Source organism: Sorex fumeus, unplaced genomic scaffold (genome assembly GCF_029834395.1).
Source record: "Sorex fumeus unplaced genomic scaffold, SorFum_2.1 ptg000098l, whole genome shotgun sequence".
In the NCBI taxonomy this organism is placed as follows: Eukaryota; Metazoa; Chordata; class Mammalia; order Eulipotyphla; family Soricidae; genus Sorex; species Sorex fumeus.
In genome coordinates this window covers 3928396-3956334 of record NW_026606155.1, presented here as the reverse complement: position 1 = coordinate 3956334, position 27939 = coordinate 3928396, and the positions used below count along the sequence as shown (strand labels likewise).

General features: G+C 41.8%; 1 protein-coding gene across 2 annotated transcripts; it reads right to left on the bottom strand.

Annotated features, from left to right (window-relative positions):
* TC2N (tandem C2 domains, nuclear) lies at positions 1–26930 on the bottom strand. Of its 2 annotated transcripts, XM_056133650.1 has the most exons (11): positions 26853–26930; positions 24530–24766; positions 23228–23395; positions 21021–21112; positions 18655–18730; positions 16170–16270; positions 15660–15776; positions 13378–13569; positions 7512–7626; positions 3384–3583; positions 1–111 (listed from the first exon to the last, which is right to left on the bottom strand). In XM_056133650.1, exons 1-11 carry the CDS (start codon positions 26917–26919, stop codon positions 1–3), a joined length of 1476 nt encoding a protein of 491 aa, XP_055989625.1. In that variant the 5' UTR covers positions 26920–26930. The 2 variants fall into 2 exon arrangements, with proteins under 2 accessions (XP_055989625.1, XP_055989626.1); XM_056133651.1 differs by lacking the exon at positions 13378–13569.
* Positions 26931–27939: the final 1009 nt, after the last annotated feature.

The window sequence follows — 27939 nt, the reverse complement described above, 5'->3', positions numbered from 1 at the left end:
TCAAGATGTATTTAATCTGTGCCACTTGATAACGACTTTCTCTGGGTTGGTAACTGTCTCATTCCACTGGTTTGCTGCTTCGGTGTTATTACACTCTTCACTTATCCAAATCTGGAAAGGAACAGCCCATGTCTTCAACTTGACACAATACTAACGAACGATTTAAAACAGCAAATTGCTCTAATTTGGATGAAAGACAACAGGAAATTTGACTTCCATAGTGTCAAACATTTTCCCGAAAGCTTGGTTTCTCTCTTTGAAATTGAAAGGTTTAAAACATTTAGCCATTATGACCAACAGTGGCTATGATTGAATTGAATTCAAGAATTTTGCGTAGATGTTACAAAATATTTATCCTAAAATAGTTATTCATTTCCTTTCTTGTTCAGTAATGTCTGGGAGCGCAAAATTGATTGTAATCACTCAAAAGCACTTATGTACAAATGACGCATGGAAAATATGATTAACTGTACTGTAAACACTGATACTTTCAATGAAATCATTTAAACAAACAAACAAATGAAAAACCAGGAAACATTGGAGTGTTCCTAGTTGATTTAGGTGTATGACCTCTTCCTTCCACACCTGGCTACCCCATCACAACGGCTGCTAATGTTATTAGAGAAGCCACAGGAAGCAGATGGCCAGTAGGTACCCTTCCAGACTCCTGCTGCATCCTTCCCTCTGTGGATGCCTTAGTGACAGGAGCTATATACATACTTGATCATGGTACTCCCTGGGGGTATTGCATGCAACGCCATGCTCCAACCCTTGGTTATGATGCTCACTGGGGGTTGCCTTTCATTACTCATTGTGCCTATAACCATTCCAACTCTCGTGCTGACTAAGGACCGTGCCCCTGGTCTCACTCATCTTTTCAGGGCGAGTGCTCATCAGGTGCACTGTCGATGGCTGACCTGCACACACCTTCCGTTAACTGCTTGAGGTGCTGCTGGTAAGACTTCAGAATTGCCAGGCACGGAGGCAGAGCCTATTCACACAACACAGGGCAGGGAGAAGTCCTCATGGCATGGGGGCAAGGGAGGGAGTTTGGCTGATGAGTCATCTCTCAGCACTCCAGAATTCTTTCTGTAGTTGTTGCTTTATGGCCACACCTAGTTATGTTCAGGGTTTACTCCTGGCTCTGTGCTCCGGGATCACTCCTGATGGTGCTCAGAAAACCATACGTGATGCTGGGGATCAAACCAAGGTCAATCATGTGCAGGGTAAGTGTCTTACTTGTTGTACTCTCTCTCTGGCCCCAGAAGTGTTGTTCTTGACTAGGATTTCAACCCAGAACATAAAAGCACCCACAAGAAATTTATGCTGAAAATCATCTGCGGCTCTCTGATTTTCCTCATGCACAATAGATGAGGCCTGTGCTATAGGACAAAGTTAGTTGAACTCACTTCAGAGGCCTTGGGGGCTTTGGAAAGTATGGCAGTTGGGTGAATTCTTTTTTTTTTTTTTTGGCTCTTTGGGTCACACCCGGCGATGCACAGGGGTTACTCCTGGCTCATGCATTCAGGAATCACTCCTGGTGGTGCTGGGGGACCATATGGGATGCTGGAAATCAAATCCGGGTCAGCCGCATGCAAGGCAAATGCCCTACCCGCTGTGCTATTACTTCAGCCCCAGTTGGGTGACTTCTTGAGTTCAAACTCTTCTTCGTGTAAGAGTGAAGAACAACAAAATGGGCTTGCTGGGGGGCAGGCTTTGCAAGCAGGAGGCCCAGGTCCAATCTCTGGTACCACACAGGCCCCGGAGCACCACCAGAAACGACCCTTAAGTACTGAGCTTGAAAAAGCTTCTGAGCACTACTGAGTGTCACCCCTAAACAACCTCCCACAAAAGAAAAAATAGAAAAAATATATGATTTTTTACAAATCATGATCACAATCATCCTGTTGTTCATCTATTGCCTCGAGCAGGCACCAGCAATATCTCCTTCGTCCTAGCCCTGAGATTTTAAAAAGTGCCATATTCAAGACTCTTTCAGGGTTAGGAGAATGAGACCCATCATTGTTACTGGTATTTGGCATATTGGGTACGCCACGGGGAGTTTGCCAGACTCTGCCGTGTGGGCAGGTAACATTCGGTAGCCTGCCAGGTTTATTTTTTTTTTTTATGTTTTTACAAATATTTTAAGAAAATTAATTTTTTCCTTTGTTCTGTTTTTGGACCACATCTTGCAGTGCTCTGGGATTACTCATAGCTTTGTGCTCAGTGATCACTCCTGTTGGGGCTCGGGGGGATCATATAGGACACCAGGGACTGAACCCAGGTTGCCACAGACAAGGCAAGCTCCTTGCTCACTGTGTTATCCTTCCAGTCCCGGAAAATAACTTTTTTTAAAAGGGGGTACAAATTAATATCAATCTTGGAGAACTCACTGAGTGACATTTCGCACAAACTGCTCACCATATCCTGTTGTCAAGTGGAAGTTTTGAAAGAAGGTATACAGACTTTGGAAATTAAACAGTCAAATTATAACAGTAATTAAAAGTACGGATAGCTACTGTTCATCCATTGAGAGTAAAGAAAGTACAAAAGGGAAAAAATTCCCATAGGACTGGCAAGTAAGCCAGTTTACTTGCTTACTTGTATATAAAGTAAAGTAAAAGTAAAGGCCCTCCCATTGATCATCGATTTGCTCGAGCGGGCCCAGTAAAGTCTCCATTGGAGACTTTGTTGTTACTGTGTCTGGCATATCGAATACGTCACAGGGAGCTTGCCAGGCTCTGCCGTGGGGGCGAGATACTCTCGGTAGCTTGCCAGGCTTCCGAGAGGGGCGGAGGAATTGAACTCGGGTCGGCCATGTTGGCTGCGTGCAAGGCAAACACCCTACCGCTGTGCTATCGCTCCAGCCCACTTTGTAATATATTAATCCAATAATACTAACAAACTACAACTTTGTATTATATTGATACTATAATACCATAGTGCAGTTAAAACTGTTCTCTTCTAGGAAGGAATTCAAAACAAACACAGTTAAGAGTGCCCATCTTAAACATTGAGTTGAACACTCATGAGAATGAAGTAAGCTGGAGAGCGGAAGCCTCAAGGACTTTTACTTAGTTATCAGCAAACTTTTCTTCACAGGGAACAAACTGGCAGCCCAAAAGACTGATCTTTCTTAGAGTGTTTAAAGTTGAAAAGCTCAGAAAAAAAATTTTCCTGATTTAAAAGCCTGATGGCTCAGAAAGTCCAATTATTTTCACTAAAGCAAAAAGTCTGGCGAGTTTCAATTTTTGTGGCAACACTGAACCTTAATTTGATTATACTCCACCACAATGTTATCCTGTGTTTCCATTGTTAATCAACTGTCAAAGTGTCTAGGAAAGCAGAAGATCAAGAATTCAAGATAAAAACAGCTTACTAACCTGGCCCACAAAGTGTTTTCTTCTTACGGAACTTCGACCATACAGCTTAAGGAGAAAGATAATTTCCTTCTCACTTGACATGAGTGGGAAAATCATAGTCTCTCCCCACTTGACCCTTCCATTGGAGGCCTTCAGCAAACGTGTCTTCTTCTTGTAAATCAGCTCTCCGGAGCTAAACATGGCCACCTTCACAAAAAAGCCTAAAAACAGAGACATTTTGCTATATAACACTTTGAGTTAAGATACTGCACCACAGGCTACAGAGAGATTAAAAGAGGTAAGGCACTTGCTTTGCATGAGGTTTACACTGGTTTGAATTCCCTCACACATTCAGTCCACCAAGCAATGTCAGGGAACACTCCTGAGCACAGAGCCTGGGATAGCCCCTGACTACCACTGGATGCAGCCCCAAATACTGCCTCCTCCACACTCCCAAAACAGAAGTGGCTCCTGGGTCCCCTTAGCTCTGCTTGGGAGGGCCACCCCAAATACAAAAACCACAGCACTGCATACATTTATATACTATCTGTGCTGCAAAAACTCCCTGGCAGGTGGAGGGATGGGTATTTGATCATTGTATAATTGAAACCCAAGCACAAAAATTTGTAAGTCTACAACTGTACCTCATGATGTCTCACTAATAAAAATTAAAAAAAAAACTCACTGGCAAAGAAAGGTTTGGTTGATAGCCTATTACCATGACAGAAAACATCTCTAGTAAGTCTTTCAATTTTTTGTTTTCTTTTTGGGCCAAACCTGGCCATGCTCAGGGTTTACAAATCCTGACTCTCTGCTCAGGAATAAGATCTCGTGGGGCTTGGGAGACCATATGGTGTGCCAGGGATTGAACCTGGGTCAGCTACGTGCAAAGCAAATGTCCTACTTGCTGTTCCATCTGTCTGGCCCAAACCTTTTAATTTGTATCATATGCTACAAATCACCGCTCCAACCCCAAATGAATGCCAGCTTCCTGCAACTCAACACCAGCAATGACTGGAAATGCAGGCACGATAGCAATCAGAAGTGAAAGAGCAGACATTGAAAAGAATTAAACAAAAAAGGAAAGCTAACTCTTTGGACGGTTTTACAGTTTTACACAGAGAAATGTCTTGCTTAACTCTCCAGAAGTTAAAACCTATCTGCCTCAGAGAAAACCTTTTTACACATGAAGCTGGTGCTTCAATCTGTGACCATTAAACCACAGCGTGTCAGCACCAACATGTTAACATACCTGTGAGATGTAGAAATTCCAGTGACAGCAGAGTAGCTCAAACTTTCCCAGAGGTAGCAACTATATACTCTTGGGAACATTATAGAAAAGAAAGAAGATTTAACAAAGGCAGATAGAGATAAATCAATTCATAAAGATGGGATCTGCAGAGTACAGCCAGCAGGGCATTTGCCTTGCACAGGACTGACCAGGTTTAATCCCTGAGCCCAGAGCTACATGTGGCTCAAAACCAAGGAGAAAAAAAAAAAAACCAGTTGGGATCTGCATGGAATAAAAATTCAGATATATAAAGCTTCGTCCTCAAGCTCATCCTTCATCAGACTGACACACAGAGACCATGGTCCAAGCAGAAGGTCAACATTACAGATGAGAGGATGCAGAGGAGAAGGCTGGGAAGGTGAATGTAAGGAGGAACTTCCAGAAGGAGGGACACACAAAGTATGAACCGAGACAACCCCTTCCATCTACAAACGAAGATCACGGGAAATTCTCATCAGCTCTTTGGTTAGGACCGAAGGGCAACCAGGAGATGACTCTGTTGTCCTAGGTTCACCCAGGTAATTTAGACTGTATCACTGCAGCACTGCCCTCCCATTGTTCATCAATTCACTCGAGCGGGTACCAGTAACGTCTCCATTCTGAGACTTCTTGTTACTGTTTTTGGCATATCAAATATGTCACAGGCAGCTTGCCAGGATTTGCCGAGAGGGGGGCAGAAGAATCAAACCCAGGGCAGAGAAATTGAACCTGGGTTGGCTCTGTGCAAGGCAAACGCCCTACCTGCTGTGCTATCGCTCTGGCCCAGGTAATTTAGACAGCCCTGATAATTTATTCTTTTAATGCCTCGTTGGTTTTTGCTTATTTTTGTTTTATGGTCTTTACCTACTAATCTATGTTCAGATGTCAATATTTTGTGTCCTTTTGGTCTTGATATCAAGATTATGCTACCTTCATGAAGTTACTTTTCTAGTCTTTTTCATGCTGTGGGAGAGTTTATACAGAACTCGGAATTTAACCAAAGCATCAGTGAAAGCTTCGTAGATGGGGCCAGTAAACTGCTGTTCTTTTTAGACTCCATTCTTTACAAATCTTACTCGGCTCTTGTTTTATTCGGATTTTTCTCTCTTCCAAAAGTGAATTTCAACATTTTTCCCCTTAGAAAATCTCTATATGTTTTATACAGATGCTAAACAGAATTAGTAAAGTTATCAATGGCATTAACTTATTTATTTATCAATCTCTCATATGTGCAAGGCAAAGGTCCTACTTGCTGTTCCATCACTCTGGCCCAAACCTTTTAATTTGTATCATACACTACAAATCACTGCTCCAACTCCAAATGAATGCCAGCTTCCTGCAACTCAACACCAGGAATGGTGTTTACTTTATACAACACCAGGTTGTATACTCTTTATTGCTCAGAATTTGATTTATGAGATTTCTTTGTTTTGCTTGACCCAATCTACAATAGGTCTTATCACAATACTGCACAGAAAAGGCTTTTGGATTTACAGTCTTTTGGTGTTTCCAACTTCAGTTTAAATTCCTTATTTTAGGTCTCTCTAAGTCACAGGAACATTTATTTCTGGTTTGCCTGCATCCAGACATATCTCTCCTTCTAGTAGGGAAAAGGAGCATCTGTCATACTCTTAGCCTGAGAGGCAGAAGTGACTTCAAACTTCCCTCTCTAAGAGCCGTGGAATGAGCCAGGCCTAGACAACCAAAGGGCCAGGAGCCCTGCTCGTGCCCAAAGGCAGGGAGAGAAGAAAATGTTTCATGATGGTGCCAGACTTCTTAGTACTTCAGAGATGTTCTACTCAGCAGTGAACAATGAGGGGACTAGACTTAGAGAAAGGATGACTCAGCAAAGCTGAGACACAGACCCTGATGTTCTTCTGGACATTCCATTAATGAATGAGGTCACCAAGGAACAGCACGGAAAGCAAGGTGAGAACTGGGTGAGAATCAAGAAACCACTGCTGACTTACCTCATGATGTCTCACTAATAAAAATTTTTTAAAAAAGAAATACATATGGTATTTCTTCAATGGACACTCAATACCTCTATTGCAAACTGCAACACCCTAAAGGGAAGAGTGAGCAAAAGAGAATGCCCTGTCACAGAGGCGGGGTGGGGTGGGGAGCATGGGGTGGGGGGTGGGAGGGCTACTGGGATCATTGGTGGTGAAGAATGGGCACTGGTATAGGGATGGGTACTTAATCATTGTATAACTGAAACCCAAAGTTTGTAAGTCTACAACTGTACCTCATGGTGTTTCACTAATAATAATTAAAAAAAAATACGAAAAAAAAAAAAAGAAAGAAACCATTGCTGAAGATACAGTACAGAGGGTAAGGTGCTGCTTTGAACGTCTCTGGCCCAGGGTTGACCCCTGGCACCCAAGAGCCCTGAGCACAGCTCGGTGTGACCCCCAAGCAAACAAATAAAACAAGGGGGTCGGAGCACTAGCACAGCGGGGAGAGCATTTGCCTTATACGCAACGGACCTGGGTTCAATCCCCAGCATCCCATATGGTCCCCCAAGCACCACCAGGAGTGATTCCTGAGTGCAGAGCCAGGAGGAACCCCTGAGCATTGCTGGGTGTGACCCAAAAACTAAAAAGAAAAAAAAAAAGGAGAAGACGTAGAATCAGAAGCCAGAGGGTTAGGTAAGGTGGGTACGATAACTAAAGTTTTTGTTTTGGGGACCACACCCTGCTTGGCACTTGGGGAACCCCAATAATAATTTTTAAATGAAAGAGGTAATATCTAAATGAAATGGTAAAAGTAACTAAGATTTTAATCTCTACAGGAAGAAAATGGGGAGGGGTGTGGGGGACTATCTTATACAAATATTTTGTTAAGATTCCACTTGGAACAACCGCTCATATACTCACTCAAAGTCAGAGGCGTGGCTGAGCTCGGAAGATATTGCGCCTCAAGAATTTGTAGCTGAATCCTGCTATTCACCGCCTGGAAACAGGTCCCCAGTTGAAGTTCTGCATGGCACACCTGCATATCGACAAAGTGTCACTTGGCAAATAAGAAATCAAGTCTTGGGAGATTTCAAAAATTGAAAAGTGAGCAACTGCGGTTCTGGAGTCAGAGTCAGAAACTGTGGTTATGGAGCCAGAGACAGAAAAAGGGGGAAGAAAAAGAAAAAAAAATCATATGACAAGTCCATGAGCTAAGGTGAGAACATTTTAAAGCACTGCTTTTAACCGACAGCTGCACACTGATCCTTCAAAATTGGTAAGAACAAAAGACAATTCAAATTTTCCTGGAGAAAATCTCTGTAACATAAACACCGAATGAACATGCTTTTCAAAGGCTACAATGGAGCCATTTGGCATATCTGGGAGCCTAAGAGATGCGATAAAATCGGCTCTACTTAAGAACCGCCACTGTGTTTTTGGAGTTGTAGAAACCGGAGTAGGTGCCACTGAAGTCTGCAGACAGCAGATTACCACAGTGAACGGATTTGTGGGTTCTGAGCTGAACTAGGTCGCTGAATGGAAGCAAGTCAAAGAAGAAAGCTGGCAAGAAGGAATCGGGTGACACTGCAAAGCCAGCAAAGCCGTAAATAATACCGAAAAGGGCAAGGGAAACCTGAGCCTATGAGGGCCCTGGAGAGCGAGTCACAGCACTCAAAGGGCTCCTTCCTCTTGCAAACAGCAGAAGACAGTTGCTCGGACCCTCTGAGTGATGTGCAGTCCAAGGTCTTGGGGCTAAAGAATAAGAGAAACAAGTTGTGCAACCCCCAAACATGCCGCTCACAGGTTGAAAACAATAACGGGGATGAAATGAGAACATTCCGTTCCAGGTTTCAGGCACGCGTGCCCAAGAAGTACCATAAAAATCTTTGCTGGGAATGATCTGAAGAGCTTTGGAACAGGGAATGACATTTCACAGAGATGTTTCTATTTGAGCGTTGCCCAGTTTTCCCCACTCACTGACCAACGGCTCATGGAAAAAGCAGCCAGGAGGACTAGGTCACTGAATGACCCTTGGCCACTTGCTTAATGCCTGTTTCCATGCCTTCCGACAGGTTGTGCTACCGGAACATCAAAAGGGATGCAGTGAAAAGTGAATCACTTAAAAGTGTAACTTCAACTCTTGAGGCTAGACTTCCCTTAAAGAAGTTGAAATGATGGAAATGCTGAAGGATAATAGATAAACATACTGATTTTGCTTTTATTATAGAGGCCACGCGTGGCTGTGCTCAGGGGGCCAGCAGGTACCAGTGAGCAAACACGGGGTCTCTCACCTGCTAGGCTTGACCTTCTGCCCGCAGTTTTTGTTTTTAATTATGGTGAGGATGGATGCATATGTCTTTCACACAAACTGGTTTGGCAGTCATACACAAAATAAGACCGGTTGCTCTTGGCATTGACAATATAATTCCATATATCCCAAGGATGCAAAAAAGCACAGTAGAAATGACATCTGGACCTATATGTTCATTGCAGCACTGTTCACAATAGCCAAAATCTGGAAACAACCCAAGTGCCCTAGAATAGATGACTGGTTAAAGAAACTTTGGTAAATCTACACAATGGAATACTATGCAGCTGTTAGGAGAGATGAAGTCATGAAATTTGCTTATAAGTGGATAGACATGGAGAGTATCATACTAAGTGAAATGAGTAAAAAAGAGAGGGACAGGCATAGAAGGACTGCACTCATTTGTGGAGTATAAAATAACATAACATGAGGCTGATACCCAATGACAGTAGATACAGGGCCAGGAGGATTGCCCCATAGCTGGAAGCCTGCGTCATGAGCGGAGAGGAGAAGGCAGCCTGAATAGAGAAGGGATCTCTAAGAAAATGATGGAACCGGTCGGGATGGGAGATGTGTGCAGAAAGGAGATAAAGGACCAAACATGATAACCTTTCAGTGTCTGTACTGCAAACCATAATGCCCAAAAGTAGAGAGAGAGTATGGGGAATATTGTCTGCCATGGAGGCAGGGGGAGGGTGGGAAAGGGGGTATACTGGGGAGATTGGTGGTAGGGAATGTGCACTGGTGGAAAGATGGGTGTTTGATTATTCTGTGATTGTAACCCAAACATGAAAGCTTGTAACTTTCTCATGGTGATTCAATAAAATTAAAAAGAAAAAAAAAAGAAAACAAATTCCAGGGGTCAGAACTAGCTCAATACAGCAGAGCTCATGCTAGCAAGTGTCATGACTTGGGTTCAAGCTCTAGTCCTGTGTGATTCCATCTTAGCACCAACAGGTATTGCCTTAGGTTATTTCACAAATTCACATCATTATGTTTCAGATCTTAAAATAGAATTTATAGGAGCCAGAGAGATAATATAGTAGGTAGGGCACTTGCCGTGCATGCTGGTTGAGCTGGGTTTGATCTCTGGCATCCCATATAAGTCTCTGAGTACCACCAGTAGTGATTTCAGAATGCAGAGTCATGAGCATTGCTGGGAGTGGCCCCCAAACAAACAAACAAACAAACAAAAAACAACAACAAAATTTACATCCCATTATTTCAGGTGGTGAAAAGTAGAGTGGTTTTCAATCTCCCGATAACTAAAACATTAAGACCCCAATTAGCAGGTACATAGTAAGTGAGTATTACAAGAACATGACTGGAAGTTGTAGGAGCTCTGTGGCTGAATAATTTATCATTTATCAAAGAAAACTTTAAGGATCTTTCCAGGAACTGTGGCTGAAAGGGAAATGTTAGGCAGAATTAGAGGAAACAATTCAGTGAGGTGATGGCGAGGAGTACCTGCTATTCGGACAATGTGGTAGAACTAAGAGAGAGCTGACGCTGGAATCAGATGCAGACACTCAAATCCCCAGAGAAATGCCAGCATGAGCTCTGGGCAAATATATCACCACCTGGGCATCTACAGCTCACTCATTTGGTGCAAGCGTGAAGTCACAGGGCCATCTGACATAAGGCCCTATGAATGCCAACTGCCTCTTCAGGCAAACCTTGTCTCTGCTACACTAGTCAATATGGAAATCTGAGATCTTAAGTAAATACTTCGTACTGATCAAGGTCAAGAACTCTTCACTGAGGGAATTTATTAGCTCCCAGTGAAAGTTCTGCTCTTCATGGTGAAGTCATTGTCCAGGTAACAGATATCTGGTTCTTTCAACATCACAATCAGAATATTGATTTTCCTCCATGTAAGGAGCAAAGCATGCTATTCTTGCTTTAGCCCCATACATAATATGAAATACTTATACTCAGTAATAAAATGTCTGGGCCCCAGAATAGCCCCAAAGTTCTTATTTCAGGCCATTAACCTTTGTAACCCTAATACCTGACATATAACAGACATACACACAAGGGTTTATAAGACCTCTGACACATGAAATATAATTTGGGAGAAATACAGTCCACATCACTCAATCTATTATTACTATGCCTCAGTTCCTCAGAAAATACTTCTGCTGCATTGTTATCTTAGTATTTCTGGCGCCATCAATATAATCTCATCAATGGCCAAGATCCAGAGACTATAAAATAAAGCTCCCGGAAGAGAGAGACACAGTTTTTCCTGGAGCGCCCCCGTCCCTCTTGGAGAGCCCGGCAAGCTACCAAGAGTATCCTGCCCGCATGCAGAGCCTGGCAAGCTACCCATAGCGTATTCGATGTGCAAAAAAAACAGTAACAATAACAGGTCTCATTGCCCTGACCCTGAAAGAGCCTCCAATACGGCAGCATTGGGAAAGACGAGTGGGGAAGAGGCTGCTAAAATCTCAGGGTTGGGACGAATGGAGATGTTACTGGTACCCACGCAAGTAAATCGATGAACAACGGATGACAGTGATACAGTGATACAATGATCCACTGGATATTTGAACCTTCTGTAAAATATAATCGCAGATTTCTGCCTAATGAACTAGTTTCTAAGGCTCTACAAGTGGTAAACCCTCACTTGCAAAACAAATGTGCTTGGTCTTAACAGAACAACTGATTTTCACATGATTTCATGCAAAATTTGTGCTCTCATACCTACCACACACAAACAGAAAAATGCCAAGTTTTATATTAAGCACTTATAAACTATAAAGTAAAATACATAAAAATAAGCAAAATACCAACTAAGCTATGAAAAAAAAGCAGAAGGAAGTTCAAACCTAATTTTGTTTAAAACAAACAACTTCAGGGTTGGGGAGACAGTGTGAAGGCTGGAGGACACGCCTGGCATGTAGAAGGCTTGTCTAGGCCACACGTGTTCATTAACATGCCTGAAGGGAACCCAACACAGAGCCAGGTGTGGCCCCCAAAAGAGAAGAAAAAAAATCCCCAGAAAGACAAAGGGAAAAGCTTTTTTTTAAAGAATAGGTATAATTATATTATTTTTAATCAGTAAAGCTAGCTAATTTTTCTTTAATTATAAGATATCAAATGTTCATTTCTTTTATTTATTTATTTATTTTATTTTTTAAATTTTTATTAGTGAGACACCATGAGGTACAGTTGTAGACTTAAAAATTTTTGAGGCAGGGTGGGATGGGGGGATGGGGGGTGGGAGGGATACTGGGATCCATGGTGGTGGGAAATGGGCACTGGTGGAGGGATGGGTATTTGATGATTGTATAATTGAAAGGGAAAAGCTTTTTAAAAATCTCCTTAATTGAGAAAGTAGCTTCAATAATCCTAAATGGAAATAAATACTATCAAGAAAAGACACGGGGGATAGGGACAAAAATAATGGAAAAAAGCTATCAAGAACTTTCTATTCTCACTAATCATGAAGTCTAGTAATCCTGTGCTTTAATTTTTTAAAAAATTCCTAATCTCCCTTCTAATTCAGTGGATCTCAAGCTAGGCAATACACATTAGAATCATCAAAGAAGCTTCTTCAAAAAAATACAAATGTCTCCTACCCCACCCCACCCCCAAATATTCTAATATAATTGGTTTAGGAGTATGTATGTTTTTAAAAGTTCCCTGAATGATTGTAAGGCACCGCCATGGTTAAAAATCATATCCAGGCACCCCTAATGTTCTTGGAAAGAGGTAAAAATATAAAACCTACACAAATTTAAAATCACATAAAGTTTTGATTCATAAAAGTCAAAAATATTTTGATCTTCAAAAATATTACCCTAACATAAAACTATAATAAATTATGAGAGATTAATAAATTCAAAGTCAGTGTGCAGCTGACTGAGAGAAAATATCAAATCTCAAAAAACTCAGAGCTAAAAAGAAAAAACAAAAAAAAATCAAACTCAGCTACAGATAATCAAGTTCTTAGTTAAAAAAAAAAAAAACCCTACCGATACTGGGATCTGCAGTGGTGGGAAATGGTCACTGGTGGAGGGATAGGTATTTGACATAAACAAATAAAATAAATAAATAAATAAATAAGAAAAAAATTAAGAAAACCCTACCAGTTGTAAGAAACTCTATTCTAAATAATTTGAGGGTAGATAAAAAAAGATTACTAATCACTAAGACAAATTTCCTGCTTTTTCAAAGTGTTCAACTACTAAAACATTAAAAACACAAAAAGTATGACTCATATTTCATAATTACTTTTCCCTGAAGAGTGAAATATTAAAATGCAGTATGGGAAGTCAATTTTAAAGTAAATTTCCCAATGGAGGAAATAAAGGGGTTCTGTTGACCATTCATTATTTAAAAAATATCGTTAAATGACATTATTATTGCTTCTTGAGAATGTTCCCACTTCCATAAAATTCAAGTTATGGAAGCCATCAACTAAATAGTTCTAAGCCTAAGATCATTTTAGCATTAGAAAGTACTGTTACTTACGGAAACTTTGGAAGGTGGGGTTATGTCCAAAGAATAATCCATTTCCTGTGAGCTGAGAGTTCTGAGTGACAGGGAGCACTCGCCAATGGTTTTCTTTCTGGGGGTCTGGGTTTGAATCTTAAAAACAAGTCGTACGCTTTGTAGACTTTGGAATTTAATTGCAAATACGAACGTTTCCATGAATTCGATAGTCTAAAACACACAAACACAAATATAAAATGTCAAAGGACATAAAAAAAGGCTGACATACGATACAAAAATAGATAAAAATGACATAAGCTAGGAAAGGTAGATTCAATTTCTTTAAATCTAAACCATCCTTTTAAAGATAACTAAAAAGTAAAAAATGGCCATGAATTATTTTTGAGGGGTGTGGTCACACCTGGCTGTGCTCAGGGCTTACTCCTGGTTCTGTGCTCGGGAATCGCTTCTGACCGGTACTTGCGATACTATCTGTGGCCAGCTGGGCTGTGTTGTGTGCAAGGCAAGTACCTAAACCCCCTCTGTACTATCTCTCCAGCCCACCCAAGTAGTATCTTGTGCTCCATCTCTGACACTGTCCTATAATTATCTGTTGACTTATTTATCGGAATTACAAGCTTAAGAGCAAGCGAGGATGAAATGTTCACATCTTTTTTTCTAAAGACACCTTTAGTATTTGAACAGTAAAATAGCAAATATTTTCGAGGTTCAAACTTGTCTTTAAAAAGCAAGGACAACAGGCCGCGAGGAAAATACAGTGGGTAAGGTGCTTGCCCCTGTATGTGGTTGACCAGGATTCTAATCCCTGGCATCCCATATAGTCCCCTAAGATCTCCCAGGAGTAAATCCTGAGTGCAGAGTCAGGAGTAACTTCTAAGCATCTCTAGGCATGTCCCCCCAAAATTAAGAAACTTAAATACAAAGCAAGGACTACATTCTTGATAATTTACCCCAATCATACTTCACTAATCAATCTTTTACTTGAGTTAAAGTTGTAGGATAACACTGCTTTGTCCTTCTTTCACAAGAAGCTTAGGTTTATCTGGTTACACCCATCACAGTGCTCCTGAGGCACTTCCATTCCATTGTGTTTATCTGTAAACATTCTTCCCTATGCTCTCCTCCCCACCCAGTTAATCAGCTTTCCCCCTAATCAGACTCTGTTAATTTGTAAGGTTAGATTTCTCAGAATTCTATGATTATATATGTATAAGTGAAATACTGCCTTTCTCCTCTCCTTATGCCTTATGAACAGTTTACTTTAAAGCAATATCCTTTTTGTATAGAAACAGGAAGACCGTTAACATTATGCTTTGTAATTTAGGATTTGATTGGCTTTGAATATTATTCACTCCCGGGCATCTGCTTTCTCGACTTAAGCCTCAGTTGCCCTTAGTTCCTAACATCCCAAAAGCAGGGTCCCGACGAGGGACTGAATGGACCCAGGGCAAGCGGTGAGCTACCCTGGCATCGAAATGGGCCAGACCAAAGTGCCATGATTCTTAACTATAAGTTAAGAGTTTGATCATAGACAAATGCTGTCATGATCCAAAGATAACGACGAGACTAGGATCCTGCTAGGAGTGGGAAAGACTATCTGGCCTGAGAACTGTAGTCTGAGATCGAGATGGCCCTAGGAGAGCAATTCTATAAGTTTAAGATATTTCTTACTGTATCCATACAAAATGATTTATATTATATATGCTTATATGCTTGTGGACAAGGAGAGGAGAGACACACCCATGGGATCCTGCCCTAGGGTGGGTCATCCTGCTGAGAAAGGATCTGTCCTAGGAGTGGCTTTCCCTGAGGCTAAGATTTCTATCCCTATTGATTGTGACCGCACCTATGTGTAACTGTTCCCCCAATTCCTCATGGAGAGAGGATTTAACTGTACTGTAGGAGTGGGCTAGGGGTTCAGAAGGAAGAAGCAGAGGTCAGAAGGAAGGAGAAGGGGGTCAGAAGGAAGAGAAGGGGGATGGAGAAGGAGAATGAAGTAGCATGGGGGAGGAAGAAAGGGAGCAGAGGCAGAGAAGGAAGACTGGTGTAGATGGAGAGTGGATCAGAATAAACTACGACTAATACCAACCAGCCTGCCATCGTTTCCTTCCTCCGCCCGATCATCGCCATCGACCTCCCCGGGGTGGGAGAAGGTTGAGACTACCGAACGCGGGCGGCGGGAGAGATAGAGCCACTGCTGCTGTGTGCTGTGCCCCCCTTTTGTGTGAGTTTACACAAAAGTGAGATACACCTGAACTCTAATATGAGAAAAAAAGATTCAAACACCAATATCCACTTACACTGGAGCCTTCCTTGGCGGAAGATTTGAAATGCACAGGTTTGGCCAATGTGAGCGTTCCTTTTATCAAAATAGTAGGAGAATCTCCATAACTAGAGGGCCAAAGTAAATCTCTGCACTGAAAAAAACAGTAAATGTACAGTTTGAATCTGACAAAGAACTTCAAAACACAAACATCTGATGCAGTTCTTGAGCTAATGACGTAAATAAAAATGACAAGAGTAAACTTTAGTCTATGGGCCTCTTGTTTCATCCACATTCTGACATTTAAGATTCTGGCAATGGATGAATTTCCTTCTTGAGATTAAAAACAAATAAATGTCCACCAGACCTACAGACTTATAATCCATTACAAGACTCTTTATTCAACAATATTTTCTGCAAAATACGATAGAATCTCAAATTCCTAAGAAAATACTGGCCCATTTCCCAGAAGAGACTGAAAATAGACGCTTGTAATGTCAAATATTTAATTTCGTAAGAAAGGTCAAGAGCGACTGTATCGCCTTACCTGTAAAACTGTGATCCAGATCTGCTCTACTGAAGAATTATAAGACACTTTCACATTCAATCTCCCAAAATCTCTTTCGTCTCCTGATAGAGTAATTGTATCTGAATTGTGGGAGAACAGAGATGGGTAAAGTGCTGTGCAAGGCTTCAAATCCAAAGGAAGCTTTGAGAGAATTCAATTTAAGAGCCTGGTATAAAGTGGTCCATTTAATAAGACCAGATGCTCGCAATCAAGGTGTTTTGCTACAGTGCTGGGAAATTATGCTAAGAAAAGGGCTTAAACTGAGTCATTGAAAAAAAAAAAGGAATGAAATCTTGCCATTTGCAGCAACTTACATGAATCTCGAGGGCATGGCTAAGTGAAATATCAGATACAGGTCACTAAAGTATGATCTCACTTCTATGTGGAACCTAACCTGTACATTCAGGGTACAGAGAACAGACTATTAACTGTCAATGGCAGAAGGAAGGACAGGTGGGTACACAAGCTAAGGAAGAGAAGAGAAAAGGTGCAGCCTCCCATTATTAAATAAGGCATGGAGACTGTCACTGTCACTGTCCTCCCGTTGTTCATCGATTTGCTCAAGCAGACCCAGTGACATTATGAGACTTCTTGTTACTGTGTTTGGCATATATCGAATAATTCACGGGGAGCTTGCCAGGCTTTGCCGTGCAGACGAGATACTCTCGGTAGCTTGCCGGGCTCTCTGAGAGGGACGGAGGAATCGAAGTCAGAGGAATCGAACTCGGGTCGGCCCAGTCAGCCGCGTGCAAGGCAAACGCCCTACCTGCTGTGCTATCGCTCCAGCATGAAGACAAAATTCACAATATGGTGACCAGTTAATAATACTATACTGCTTAGGGCCAGAGTGAAAGGACAGAGGGGAGGGCATTTGCCTTGTATTGATGCAGGTTCGATCCCCCGCACCCCATACATTCCCCCAAGACCTGCCAAGAGTGATCTCTGAGCTCAGAGTCAGCCCTAAGCATCGCTAGGTGTGGCCCCCAAACAAATAATAGTGTACTGCATATTTGAAAGTTGCTAATAGAGTTTCCTCACAAGAAAAATCATTAACTATGAATGAGGAGGGATGCGAACTAGACATTTCTCAGTAGAATAACTAAATCATTAAACTATATATCTAAAACAAATATGATGTTATGGACACGTCAATTATATTTTAATTTTTTAGGATTTTTATTTTTGAGGAGGGTCCTCCGAAGGGATACTCAGGAGGTTTACAGCCCCACGAGTGATTCCTGGCGAACCAGGCTGGTGGCTAAATGCCAGGGCCTGGGGATGCAGTGCTGCTTCGGCCCTGAAGCAGGGATGCCTAGGCAAGGCGGGGGTGTCTGGAACTGGACCTGGCAATGCTTAGAGGACCACGTGATACCGGAAACTGAATATGGGTTGGGTACCTGCCAGGTATGTGCCCTAACTATGGCATCTAGACCAGTCCCTTCTAGCTGTTTGAGCCACACTGAGTGGTGTTCAGGGGTTAACTCCCAGCTCTATGCTTGGGGGATGGTAGAGGAACCTGGGACGGCATGAGGCACCAGGGATATACAAATGTGCTTCAGCCAGGACCTCTGTCTCCAGCTCTATAGTTCAGTTATTATTATTTTTTGATCTGTAGTTCATTTTTTTAATTGATTCTTATTGAGAACCCCATGATTTACAAAGCCATTCAATATACAAGCATTGAGTGTTCCAATACCACCACTTTTAAATATTGTGTGACCTCTCCACTAATATCCCCAATTTCCTTCCCAATCCCAACCTACCACCTTGGGCATGTAACAAATTTACTTTATATTATCTATTCCAATAAAACTTTAAGAACTGGCAAATAAAATAATCAGAAAACAAATCAGCAAGGGCCAATTAATAATTACTATATGATTTTGACCTATGTAAATAAGAAAATTAAAACCATTTAATACAATATAAAATTGCCCATTCTCATTTACATAGACACGTTTTCAACTCTGGAATCTAAAGTATATTACATTAAATCTTAATTTGTACTTGGATCTCATTACGGTGATAATCGTGTCTCACCTAACACTTTTAAAGCAATTCTTAAAAAAAATTAAAGCAATTATTAAAAAACAGTTCAATTATTTTTCTAAGTACATCTTAAAAACATTCCAATGATTGAGGGAATTAAGTTAAACCTTAGAAAAACTATCCAAAATGCAACTGATAGGATCTTAATGTTTATATTAGCACAGTATGCTTCACTAATATACATTTCAAAGAAACAAAAGAATGAACTGCTTCAATCTTTTGAAAAGATGTATTCATACCCGAACACCAAAAAGAAAAAAACAATAATGGAGCATCAGATCTGAGAAGTCACATGTAGATAACATTGCCAACGCAGAATCATCTAGAGTCTTATCACCTTATCCCATAAACTTTCAAATTACCACCAGGTAGAAATAATTTCCTTAATGTAACAATAGAATACTTCATTCCTTACCCAGGCTTCTGTTACTCCCCTGAGAATTCTTCCGTGAAGAAGAACTACTGGGTACACTGGACAAGGAATCATGCCGCTGCAAAGAAAATTCTTTAGTCAAAAACTCAAGTCAAATGTTACACTCTGAAACTTATGCTCCACTTCCCAACCTAGTGTCAACCAGCAGTGTAACTGGACAGAATTTCCATTTTTGTTCTTCTCTCTTTTTTCCTCTTTCTCTTCTTTTCTTTCTCTTTTTGGGTCACACCAGGCAATACCCAGGGGATACTTCTGGCTCTGCACTCATGAATTACTCCTGGCGGTGTCTGAGGGACCATATGGGATGCCAGGGATTGAACGTGGGTCATCCATATGCAAGGCAAATGCCCTACCCGCTGTACTTTCGCTCTGGCCCCCAGAATTTCCATTTTTGGAAGGTTGCTGTTTGGGCCACACTCAGCATTGCTCAGGACTCACTCCTGGCTTTATGCTCAGAGCTTACTCGTGGATCTATGCTCAGGGCTTACTCCTGGCTTTGTGCTCAGGGCTCTCTCCTGGCTCTGTGCTCAGGGAACTATATACATGGGATTCCCTGCATGTCAGGCAAGCGTTTTAACCCCCGAACTGTTCTCCTGCACCATGATTTCTCACCTTTATATAGGAAAAAGACAAGAAGTGTTCTGTGTGTTTTCAGGACAATCTTAAATATCTTGCGAGACAAGACATGGGAAAGCCTTCACACCTTTTGACTTGTTTTTGTAATGAGAAGCAAGATACATCAGCTTCTGTTTCAGGTATGAAGAAACAGAAATCACAGCATACGGAAGCATCCTCCTGCTTAAAACTGCAAAGCGGTGTTGTTGCCAAAGCCAGTCCCTGTGGACCAGCCGCAGAGCATCCCTTGGGAAAGGCCTAGAACAGGCACAAACCACAATCCAACAGCCACATTCACAGCTCTGAAGGGAGAGTGGCAAGAGGCCTGGTAGTCTGCACCTACATAGCTGGCCCACAAGCCTGATGCAGGTAACAGAAATGGGGCAACAATGAATCGAGTCCCCCAGAGAAGGTGATCAGGTAATCACCTGCAGCATCCCTGCAGTGGCACCTGGGCCCCCGGAACCAGTCGGGCGGAGCTCATGGCCAACTCTGGTGTGGGAAGGGGAGACCCAGGCAGAGACACTCGGCAGCATCAGAGTCATCCTGAGCCCCACCCAAGACCCCTGCCCGCAGGCCACTCAGAGGCCCACAGTCTGAGCCTTTGTGCCCAAAACATGATGGGTCGAGTAGATGTGGGATTCAGCCCCACCCACCTTGAAATGAGATGGGTGATCAAGAGGAGAAAAACTCATCTGCAGAAACCTGAACCCAGCTGAGGATTATTTAGAATATACTTACACTGCGGTCTGACAGATAGGAGAGCAGCCTTACATGCAGTCAGCCTGGGTTTAATCCCTCGCACCCTTCGGGTCCCCCAAGCCCCACCAGGAGTGAGTCCTGAGCATGGAGCCACAAATAAGCCCTGAGCACTGCCAGGTGTGGTCCCAAGACAATCAAACAAGAATATATTCACATTTAAGGAACAGTCAGGGTGATAAGGCGGGGGTTAGGGTGTGACCTCAGGTGGGTCCCCAGCATCACTGGGCATGGTCCAGGATACCAGTGAGCAGTGCTGGGGTGGCTGAATGGTTCCCGGCATGGCAGGGCTGAGCAGCACCGCATCCCATGCCTGGCACCACGTCAGTTGGCCAAGATTCACAGGCGCCGGTTGCCAGGGCCCCTAAGCTCTGCGTGTCAGAAAGGCCTTCTCCACCCCCAAGTGGAGAGTTCAATTTCCATAGGGGGAAACTTATATACACACTTACAAGGGGGAAAGGCCCCACGTTTAAGTAACATAAAAGTGACTAGATTTGTTCACTTTGTTTACATCTATTTCTGAATTTTTAAGTTAAGTTTGCTTAAAAACATTTCAACTATTAAACAGTTCTCGATTATATTTCAAAAACCGTAAAACACTGTGTTCATACTAATAAAGTCCTTCATCTCAGCAGAAATACTACTGTTTACTAGCAAGGTAGTTCTGTTCAATAAGAAAAGTGAACATCAATAAGTACTTTTCATTATACCGTTTTCAATTCCAACTGCCCTAGGCTGCTTGGGTACATACCAACTGAGATATAAAATTCACATATTAACTACAAAAAAGGGGGAAACAACATTTTTCCCAATATTCAACTGAGATTTCTAAAATCACACACAAAAGAAGTATCAAGTGTTCTTCAATGATTAGAATAAACACATCGACAAGAAATAACAATATATTGTATTCTTAATGTAATCACACATTTCTAAATTTTTGGCAAATAAATACATATGACTTATAAACTTACCTGGATGAATCGCTGAGATGAACTTGTAAGATCAAACATAGACTTACTGAGTCCAGGGGTATTAGGAGGTTTGCTGGTCCTTAAATCACAAACTGCATGAAAAAGGAGCATAAAGAAACCACTTATTTTCTTAGTAAAGAAAAATTAATGCTGGAATTCTACTTAATTAACATGCACTATATATCTCTAAGAATGTATTTTGGGTAATATAGGCAAAGCTAATTAAGAGATATAAAGTCTTCTAATGACATTAAAAATAACCTTTCTAATTATCTTACTTCCATTTAAACAGAAACATGTAAATAAATTTTCACACCCATATCAAATATCAAGTGGGAAAAATTCATTCTTTCTGATTATAGGACCCAATTCTTTGTACCTGAAGAATAATCTACAAGAACATGTCTTTTGTGCTAAACACAATCCAACTATCTAAATAAGCAATTATTACTCTGGGGGAGGATCAATACTGAATTCCATGTGTTCTTATAATTCAAGTTTTCCTCCTAAACTCAGTAATCTTGAGGAATGAAACTCTATTACTTGTGGATTATAGAGGCCAGAGAGGCAGAGGAGAGTGTGTACAGGGGTTAAGGTGCTGCTGACCCAGATTCAATCTGAAACACCACATGTGGTCCCCCAGGCACCAGTTAGGAGTGATCTCTGAGCAAGGAGCCAAGCATTATGCCCTGAACACCACCAAGTACGACTGGCCAATTCCCACAACCCCTGGTCCCAAAGGCATTTGTGGATAGAGCACAGCATTTTAGTGTTTGAATAAGAACAATACTTATTTTTTTAAAAAGATGTTTAAATAAGTGCTCTTGTTCTATTTTACTGTATTTCCCCTTCCATTTGTTGCTACCACAATGGCCAGGATCTAACACTTGTGGTACCAGGATCACACATAGCACACGGGCCTAGTGCCAGAGACAAAACTTATACCTATACAAACAGAGGCAGGTACTTGACCCCTAAAGCATAACCCCAGGTTCCTGACTTCACCCTTAGATTACTGGTTGATGTAAAAAAAAAAAAACCTGAGAATTTTCTGAAAAATACACACATAAGTTATAACTGTTAGTCTCCAATATTTTTTTTAAATTTTTATTAGTGAAACACCATGAGGTGTCTATAGTTGTAGACTTACAAATTTTTGTGCTTGGGTTTCAATCATACAATGTTCGAGTACCCATCCCTCTACCAGTGCCCATTTTCCACCACCACTGATCCCAGTATCCCTCCCACTGTCCTTCCCCCCATCCCACCCTGCCTCTGTGGCAGGGCATTCCCTTTTGTTCTCTCTCTCCTTTGGGTGCTGTGGTGGGCAAAAGAGGCATTGAGTGGAAATCATGTTCGGTCTATAGTCTACTTTCAGCATGTATCTTCCATCCTGGGAGGATCCTCCTAACACCCTTTATTTGGTGCTCCCTTCTCTATCTGAGCTGCCTTTCCCCCCAGCATGTGCGGCTGGCCTCCAAGCCATGGAGTGAACCTCCTGGTACTTATCTCGGCTATTCTTGGGTGTTAGGCTCCTATTTTGTTACTTTATGTTCCCCAGATAAATGCAATCTTTCTCTCTCTGTCTAGTCTCCAATATTAAGCTGAGAAAATTCTAGAATCATTTGGGCAGGCTGGTTTTTTCTAATCATACAATGCATTTCTCAATTCACCACTTTCACCGTATTGAGCAGAAAATTAAAAAGGAATTTATCAATGGATTCATGACACGCAAAAATGGATGCAAAAAAAATTCTGAAAATACAGCTTTCCGAAAGAGACCAAAACAATGGAAGGCAGGGCTCGGGAGCTTGCCCCCGGGGCAGAGTAAGTACCTGCCAAGCATCTGTGAGGCCCCGAGTTCCATACCCAGTGCTATAGATCCCTGAGTACCGTAGGACGCGCCCTGGTGGCCCCCGAGCAGTGCCAGGAATGGCTCTGGGAAAAGAGCATGGAAGTGACACTGGGCAGATGGCTCAATGCCAGGGCCTGAGGTTATGGCACTGCTTGGGCCCTGCAGGGCAGGAGACCACCAATGCCACATTTGTTGGGTTCCGAGGGCCTTGCAGTACCCGGAACTCACACCTGCTCACACCCTGTGCTACATTCCTAGCCCATAAGCACCATTTCTCACAAGGTTTCAGATTTAACCTGACTCCTATATCTGTTAGAGAAATAGGAGAAGAAAAACAACACGTTTTTCATACCTGATCCATATAATCTTGTTGTTTCTGAACGAGGAAAAAAGCGCCGATTCAAATCAGGTGAAACGTGCTGATGCATATAGAACGGGTTATAAACATCATAGCTGGGTCCATTCTGGGATGAACCGGAAAGTTCTACCTTTCGATCTCCGAAAGAGGCTCTGGCAGATCCTGAAAGCAAGGATTCCTCAAGTTTTACAGTATTGCTGTCTTAGGGTTACCAGCCAACAGCCAGGGCCCCCATGGTAGAAGACTGGCTAAGTTGAAAGCACATATATTTGATATCTGAAAAAAGTCAGTCCATATTCACTGAGATCCAGTTATACGGAATATTATCCTGTAACATTCCTGTTCTCATAACAGTGTAGTAAAATCAGGCCCTTTCCTTTGTCCCATAGACAATTCTGTATTTTCTAATCTATTTCATTTTATAGTTCTACTTCAACAAAAGACAACTATTGGGGCTGGAGCAATAGCACAGCGGGTAGGGCGTTTGCCTTGCACGCAGCCAACATGGCCGACACAGGTTCGATTCCCAGCATCCCACATGGTCCCCTGAGCACCGCCAGGAGTAATTCCTGAGTGCAGAGCCAGGAGTGACCCCTGTGCATCGCCGGGTGTGACCCAAAAAGAAAAAAAAAATACAACTATTCAAATGTTGCATAATGATTTTTTGTTTGTTTTTTTTTGTTTGTTTTTGAATCATTACTTCAACAGTTTTAATTTTCTTTGTAATTTGTTTTTGTTTTTGTTTTATTAGTGAAACACCGTTGGGCTGGAGCGATAGCACAGCGGTAGGGCGTTCGCCTTGTACGCAGCCAACATGGCCGACCCGAGTTCGATTCCTCTGCAAGCTACCAAGAGTATCTTGCCCGCACAGCAGGCAGAGCCTGGCAAGCTCCCCATGACGTATTCGATATGCCAAACACAGTAACAACAAAAGTCTCCAATGGAGACGTTACTGGGCCCGCTCGAGCAAATCGATGAACATCGGGAGGACCGTGACAGTGACAGTGACATAGTGAAACACCATGAGGTACAGTTGTAGACTTACAAGTTGTTGTGCTTGGGTTTCAGTTATACAGTGACCGAGTACCCATCCCACCACCAGTGCCCATTCCCCACCCCCACCAATCCCAGTATCCCTCTCACCCCCCATCCCCCATCTCACCCTGTCTCTGTGGCAGGGCATTTAAGTCTTGCTTTTTGGGATTTGGGAAGATAGCTCAAGAGGCATACGCAAGAAAAACAAACAAACAAAAAATCTTTTTAAAATGAAAAACTGGAAACCGGTGCATTCTTTACCTTCCAACTCTTCTAGATGTGAAGGCAGGATTCCTTGTGTCCTGGGCTGAATATAAGATAATTTAAACCTGGGGACCACGAATGGCACTTCTTTGCCATCAGATGGTAATTTGGAAAGTAAATAATCTTCGGTACAGCCAACCTGAGGCTTTATGGAGACAGAAGTCAATGGAGGTATACACAGAGCCGTGTTCTGCCCATTTGACACTGCTTCTTTAAAGTCTCCCTCCATGGAAACTGCATATGAAAGAAAAAGGAAAGGAGAAAAATGATGATTATTCGTGTTCAGAGATATCTTCTCAGAACCATCTGAACCTCGCATGCTTTAGCACTTATTTAATCAATTGAGAAGAAACTGCTGATACATAAGCTACTCTTGGGTCCTATCAAGCACTTCTGGAATCTCCATTAATTCTATCCGGCCAATATTTGAGCAATTAATATACCATTGCCAGAGTATATTAACTTACCATAATGGTAAAAGCAGTGTTTTTAAGGGTCTTATTCCCACAGAAGAGTCCATGAAAGGAAAGCAAGTTTATTGCAATGAGATCTACCACATTTTCAAGCAAAATCTAGTCATTTAAAGATACAGTCAACAGCACAACTCACTGTCAACACCAGTGGGATTAACATCAATCATTTCCTCCCTCCGACTTTATTTAAACACCAAGCTTTACAAAGTTGCTCATGATGATTTGTTACAGGCATTCAATACTCCAATCCCAATCCCACCACCTCTGTCACTGTCCCTCCACCATTGTCTTCATTTTTCCAACCACCCTTCAAATCTGCCCCCACAGTAGACCCACAATAATTTATTTTATACTACTTGTCACCAGAAAATTCGTGAAAATCTCACCATGGGGACATTAAGTTCTTGTATGAGGGTTTAGTAAGCTGTTGCTGCAAATTAAGTCATCTGTGTTAGTCAAGATTGGTTGGCTTCTACATTACATCCCATCCAGTCTGGCTAACCACAATCTTAAAAACATAAAAACAACTCAAAAGAAATTCAAGATCTCCCAAGTCTACAAAAACCTTCACCAAATCATGAAGTAAGATGCATACTGGTCTCACTGTAATAGCCACTCTCTGGCGCTAGTTTTTGTAACTCACTGCGTGGATTGTCTAGAAAGACACATTATTCGTAAATTGTGAGATTTGAGTTTGGGAGGGAAGTAACACCCAGAGGAAATCTTGAAGTATAATTAATATTGTCTGAAAACTGAAAGTATTACTACTCTTGCATAGGAATTTATGGATTATTTAAAGCAACAAAGACACCATCTTATTCAACAGCCCTGGAAGCTACGATGTTCTACACACTAGCTTCTTAAACTGTGGGTCACAACCCTTATGGAGCCACACAACTGAATGTGAGTGCAGTGAAAAATTTGTTTCAAAATAAATTTGTGGGGACAGTGAGACATAACAGTGGGTAGTGTGCTTGCCTTGTGGGAGGCTGACCTGTGTTCAATCCCTGGCACCGTGTGTGTGTGTGTGTGTGTGTGTAAATATATATGGTTCTGCCAGGAATGATCCCTGTGTACAGACCCAGGAGTTAGCCCAGAGCACTGCTGGGTATGACCCCAAATCAAAAAATATCACATCAGTATGTTTACGATTTATGATTGTGAAATATTTGATTTGCATACCTATTTTTTTGTACACCTATTTCATATATCTAGGGTTCTGTATAAATGTCTGGAGTTGGGGAAGGGATGGCAAGCAGAAAAAGTTTAAGATTGGTATTAGAGCACTGAATGCTCTACACTACAAAATACAAGAAAGAATCAGAGAAAAAGAAAGTCCAGGTTATTACTAAGAGCTGCTGATAAATATGGTCTTGGCACAGAGGCAGAGAACATCACTTCCCCATGGGCCACTCACTGATGACAGGCACTCAGATGCACAGTTCAAAAAATGAAAATTAATTTAAACCAAAACATTGGTCAGTCTGTATTGTCCCCTAAGCCTTCCAACAATTCTCTACCCATCCTGTGGTAATCTGAACTATTCTGCCCCCTCCGTAACAATCATTCCTTCTTCCCTCTGTTTACTTTCTTCTCTCGATTTAATGATAAAATCCCCTTCCAACTTCTATACCAAATACCATTTGTGATGTGCCAAATGGCACATGTCTCCTGAACGGGATTCACCTGTATACTTTATACCCCAGGATATTTTTTGTACTGGGTTCTACTTCTACCTCCCTCATGAAGGTAAAAAGCATGTCGCGTGGATTATCATATTTCCAAAGCTACAAATAGAGAAGATATTAAGTCAAGGACCATGGAAGTCAAAGTATAATGAAACTCACAGTTGTGTTTTTCTGTTTCACCATAGAAACATCCTCTACAGCAACTCTTGACAAATTCTGTTGCCATTACATTCAATTTCCAGTAGGCAGTAAAAAGATACAACTTCCAATTTTAGTACTAACCTGTTGGCAAAATAGAAAACACATTGTCATACTTAATGCCAATACATCTCACTAAATAGACTGTCAGTCTCTATAGGATTTAATTTGAGGGCACCAAAGCTTAAATGGTTGAGAAAGATTTTTTTTCCCCTCTATGTTATTTTGTATAACCTAGGCTCCTTATCTGTCTGTCTGTCTATCCTCCCGTTGTTCATCGATTTGCTCGAGCGGGCCCAGTAATGTTTCCATTGTGAGACTTCTTGTTACTGTGTTTGGCGTACTGAATACTCTCGGTAGCTTGCCAGGCTCTCCGAGAGGTGTGGAGGAATCGAACCCGGCTCAGCCAGGCTGGCTGCGCGCAAAACAAACGCCCTACCACTGTGCTATCACTCCAGGCTCCTTATAAGCAATTAAAATAATGTATCTAAACATACTAAGTGAGGCTGGAAAGACAGTTATAGCAGGTAAGGCACTTGATTTGCACACAACTGACCCACGTTTGATCCCTGGCACCCCAAATGGTCCCCTGAGTACCATCAGGAGTGATCTCTGAGCACAGAGGTAGAGATAAGTCTTAAGCAAGCATGCCTGCCATCTAACCCCTCTCCAAACATACCCCACCCCAAATTCATACTAGAAATAGGATTGCTGAGTCAAAGGATAAATAGTATGTGTGACTTTGTTTAAAATTGGTCTCTCTCTCTCTCTCTCTCTCTTTCTCTCTTTCTCTCTTTCTCTCTCTCTCTCTCTCTCTCTCTCTCTCTCTCTCTCTTGTTGTCCCATTTTTCATTCCCAGTATCAATGTATGAGAATGACTATATCTGTCACCCAAAAATGTGATTTTTTTAAATGCTGGATGCTTGCCAATCTGACCCAAGAGAAATGACATCCTGAGTTTTCTAAATTTTATTTGAAATTATACTAAGCTCCACTTAGAGTATACTATACTCTATATATACTCTATATACTCTAAGCTCTAACACTC